Genomic DNA, 3,507 nt, shown 5'->3' with positions numbered 1-3,507 from the left:
GGGCGAGGATTAAATCCCCTGCCATTGGTGCCGGCTTTGCCCCCCAGCTTAAACCTCCACACGCTGTCCTTGCTGTGTTTTGGCACGACAGCTCATGGGACGTGATACTTTCATACAAGAAGTGGTTTTTTTCCTTTCTCAGACTAACAACATATCACTAAGAAGCTTATGTGCAGCTTCAAGTGTCCGGAAGAACATCAGACACCAAAAGCCTTAAAAAAGGCAGAAAAAGAAAGGTCTCATCGGTTATATGAGTTTAGACTCCTTAACCTTGCTTTTGGGGAAAAAAGAATACGCAAACTTTGTAGTAGTTTCAAGTACTCACAATCTGTGGTTTTAATACTGTTTCTTTATATGTGGTAAACACCGACAGATGTGATGGATTTCCATATATAAATGTTTCATAGAATCACAGAATGGTTTGGGTTGGAAGGGACCTTAAAGACCATCTAGTTCCAACCCCCCTGCCATGGGCTGAGACACCTTCCACTAGACTAGGTTTGTGCCTGCTTGTTTCTAAAATGAAATTTGAGTGTTGCCTGCTGGCAAGTGCAAGCGCTCACTGGATTTTAAAAAATCTCCCTTTTCTGAACTTTATTCTTGAAGGTTTGCTTACCTCAGCATATGCCACTGATTGCCCCATATAAATCTAATTGTTAAAAAGTAAGGATTTTTGGTTGGCCTTTTTTAAAAGGCTGTAATCCTTTAGGATTATAACACTCGCCACAATTCAGACAAGTATTTAAGCAAGGTCTGTATTTCCAGCATTTTCAAAGGATAGACCTGGATAATAGCAACTGCTTCTGGAACCGGATGAGGCAGGAGGGAAGTGTACACGTAGGTGACTAACGCTGTCTGATGTCGGTGGTTGGAACAGGGTGACTGTAGGTTGACTGGTACCTGGTTGTGTAGGTTACAGACAGTGGCTAGGGTGTGTGGGCACCCAGATTGTAATAACTAACAAGAATCCCTTCCCATGCCCTTCCACCACTATTTCCTAGCCTTGATGATAGATTACAGTGTATTTGTAAAGATACCAGCTTCTTAATTTTTAGATTTTTTACATCATTAATAAAATAGAGTCAACTAATATTTTTTTTTTTTTCCCCCTGTGTTCTGAAATACTTTTATTTTAGGAAATACGATTTATCTCTGGGAGTTCTTACTAGCACTACTCCAGGATAAAGCTACGTGTCCCAAATATATCAAATGGACTCAAAGAGAGAAGGGCATTTTCAAATTGGTAGATTCCAAGGCTGTCTCCAGGTTGTGGGGAAAACACAAAAACAAACCTGACATGAATTATGAAACAATGGGTAGAGCTCTCAGGTATGTGCATTTTTAATAAAAGACTGTTTTTGTTGCTTCCATGTTTGCATGCATTAATTGCCTCATCTCATTTGTGTAACAACAGTAAATTTGGGAAATGAAGAAGTTATTTCAGCAGAATAAATAACTGAAAGTAACCTGTACTGACCCCAGACCCAGATCAGTAGCTCAGACATTTTCAGTGCTGCTGCAAAAACTGCATCTTCACAGTCAGACACAGACAAAGTAAGAGACGGAAGATTCCAAATGGAGCAAGCCTTTTATGTTTTAAAACATCTTATCATGTGCCTTTGCCTATCAGGCTGGGATTTTCCTCATGCATGAGAGACTGCAAAATAACCAGACATCCACAAAGCTTTGATCTTACCTGCTGACTGATAGCTGTCCAACTGAGCAGCTATGAATTTCATTTCCCTTCACCCCTCAACCTTGGAGTGTGCAATTTCATAGAATCACAGAACCATAGAATGGTTTGGGTTGGAAGGGACCTTAAAGACCATCTAGTTCCACCCCCCCTGCCTTGGGCAGGGACACCTTCCACTAGACCAGGTTGCTCAAAGCCTCATCCAGCCTGGCCTTGAACACTCCCAGAGATGGGGCATCCACAGCTTCTCTGGGCAACCTGTTCCAGTGCCTCACCACCCTCTCTGGGAAGAACTTCTTCCTGGTATCCAATCTAAGCCTCCCCACTTTCAATTTAAACCCGTTCCCCCTCGTCCTGTCACTACAGGCCCTTGTAAAAATTTCAGCTTGCCCTACTAATTTGTAAATATAACAGAAGCCGTGCTCCCCTGTCCTGTTGCCTTTGCTTTGTTGTAGCTAAAATCTCTGCCAGTGCTTACTGGTGAGTAAGCATGAATTCAAGTAACTGAAAGAACACTCTGACTCAAGAGGAGAATTAGAAGCTTCATGCAACTTTTCAAGAGTATGAGTTGATAGAGCTGCCAAGTCACAGAGTTCTCTTTTGCCTCAGAGTTATCTAAGGTTGAAATTAAAAGGTGACAAGAAATACCAGTAAAAAGAAAGTTGCTTCAGGAAAAAATACGCTATTAAATTGGCCACTCCTTTATAGGGAAGAAACTAAGCACTTAAAATATTTAAATCCTAAGCTTCTGCTTGTTATTATGGTCTTATTTTCGGGGGGGTGGTGTTGCTTTTTCGTTTGTTTGGTTTGGGTTTTGGCAAAAAACACTGTGTGACTTGATGTGTGTATGCTTTAATTAGATACTATTACCAAAGAGGAATACTGGCTAAAGTGGAAGGTCAGCGCCTAGTATATCAATTCAAAGAAATGCCAAAAGATCTCGTCTATATAGACGATGAAGATGCGAGCCCTAGCACTGAACCATCAGATGCAACTCTGCTCTCAACTCCTGTGGCCAACAGAAACCAGTCCAACAGATCTAGAGCATCTGCGAATGCGGGAACAAAGGGAGGATCCACCCCAGTGCTAAAAACAGGAAACGTGAAGCCTGCTAAGCTGAAGGAGCACGTAGAAGTTGTACAGCAGCAGACACCTGGCTTGACTTCAGAAGTTTTCAGGACAATGCAATCTCCGCAGCCGGTACATCCCACTCAGCTTTTTCGGACAGTTCATGTAATGCAGCCATTGCAGTCCCTCACAGAAGGACACGCAGCTGTAACCGGTAATGTTCCGGATGAAACGTTAAGTCCCTCGGTTCAGAATATCAGGTAAGAAGAAATACAGAAAATAGATGCACGTGTAATAAATTCACTGGATGATGGCTAGATTCTTTGTTGTGCTTCAAAAATATTGCTCATCTCCCCATTCAGTTGAAGTGAAATGGTGTCTTTGTGGCTGATCCTAGCAAATGGGAGTTACTGCAGCGTAGTGTGACATGTAGACTCGTAAATGCTCTGCCTTTGGTGGAGGAAAAGGCATCTTTCCTGCAGTGTTAGGACTGATGCAAATCCTTTAGAAAAGAAAAATACACAACTTCTCTTTAAAATGGGTATCATCAGTTTTAGTCCACAGCAGAGGCAGCATTTTCATGGCGTTGCTTTTTCACTGACTGCTCGGTGTCTTCGCTTCTGACTTAGAGACAGTGTGTCTGCATGACCCCTTCACAATATTTTCTTTCTTGCTTCTTAATTTTTCTTCTTAGGAATTTTTTTGTCATCTCTCTCATCTTTTGTATTGTCTCCAGTTGCAACAGG

General features: G+C 41.9%; 1 protein-coding gene across 1 annotated transcript; it reads left to right on the top strand.

Annotated features, from left to right (window-relative positions):
• Nucleotides 1–1,136: 1,136 nt before the first annotated feature.
• LOC104510300 (ETS-related transcription factor Elf-1-like) lies at nt 1,137–3,025 on the top strand (the record flags this gene model as incomplete). The annotated part of the gene is made up of 2 exons (XM_010152495.1): nt 1,137–1,329; nt 2,554–3,025. Coding segments are annotated over 2 exons (665 nt in total), but the record flags the coding sequence as incomplete, so codon positions are not given.
• Between the last annotated feature and the right edge of the window lie 482 nt (nt 3,026–3,507).

Source organism: Eurypyga helias, unplaced genomic scaffold (genome assembly GCF_000690775.1).
Source record: "Eurypyga helias isolate BGI_N326 unplaced genomic scaffold, ASM69077v1 scaffold39095, whole genome shotgun sequence".
NCBI classification, from domain to species: domain Eukaryota; kingdom Metazoa; phylum Chordata; class Aves; order Eurypygiformes; family Eurypygidae; genus Eurypyga; species Eurypyga helias.
This window is presented reverse-complemented; position numbering and strand designations above follow the sequence as displayed.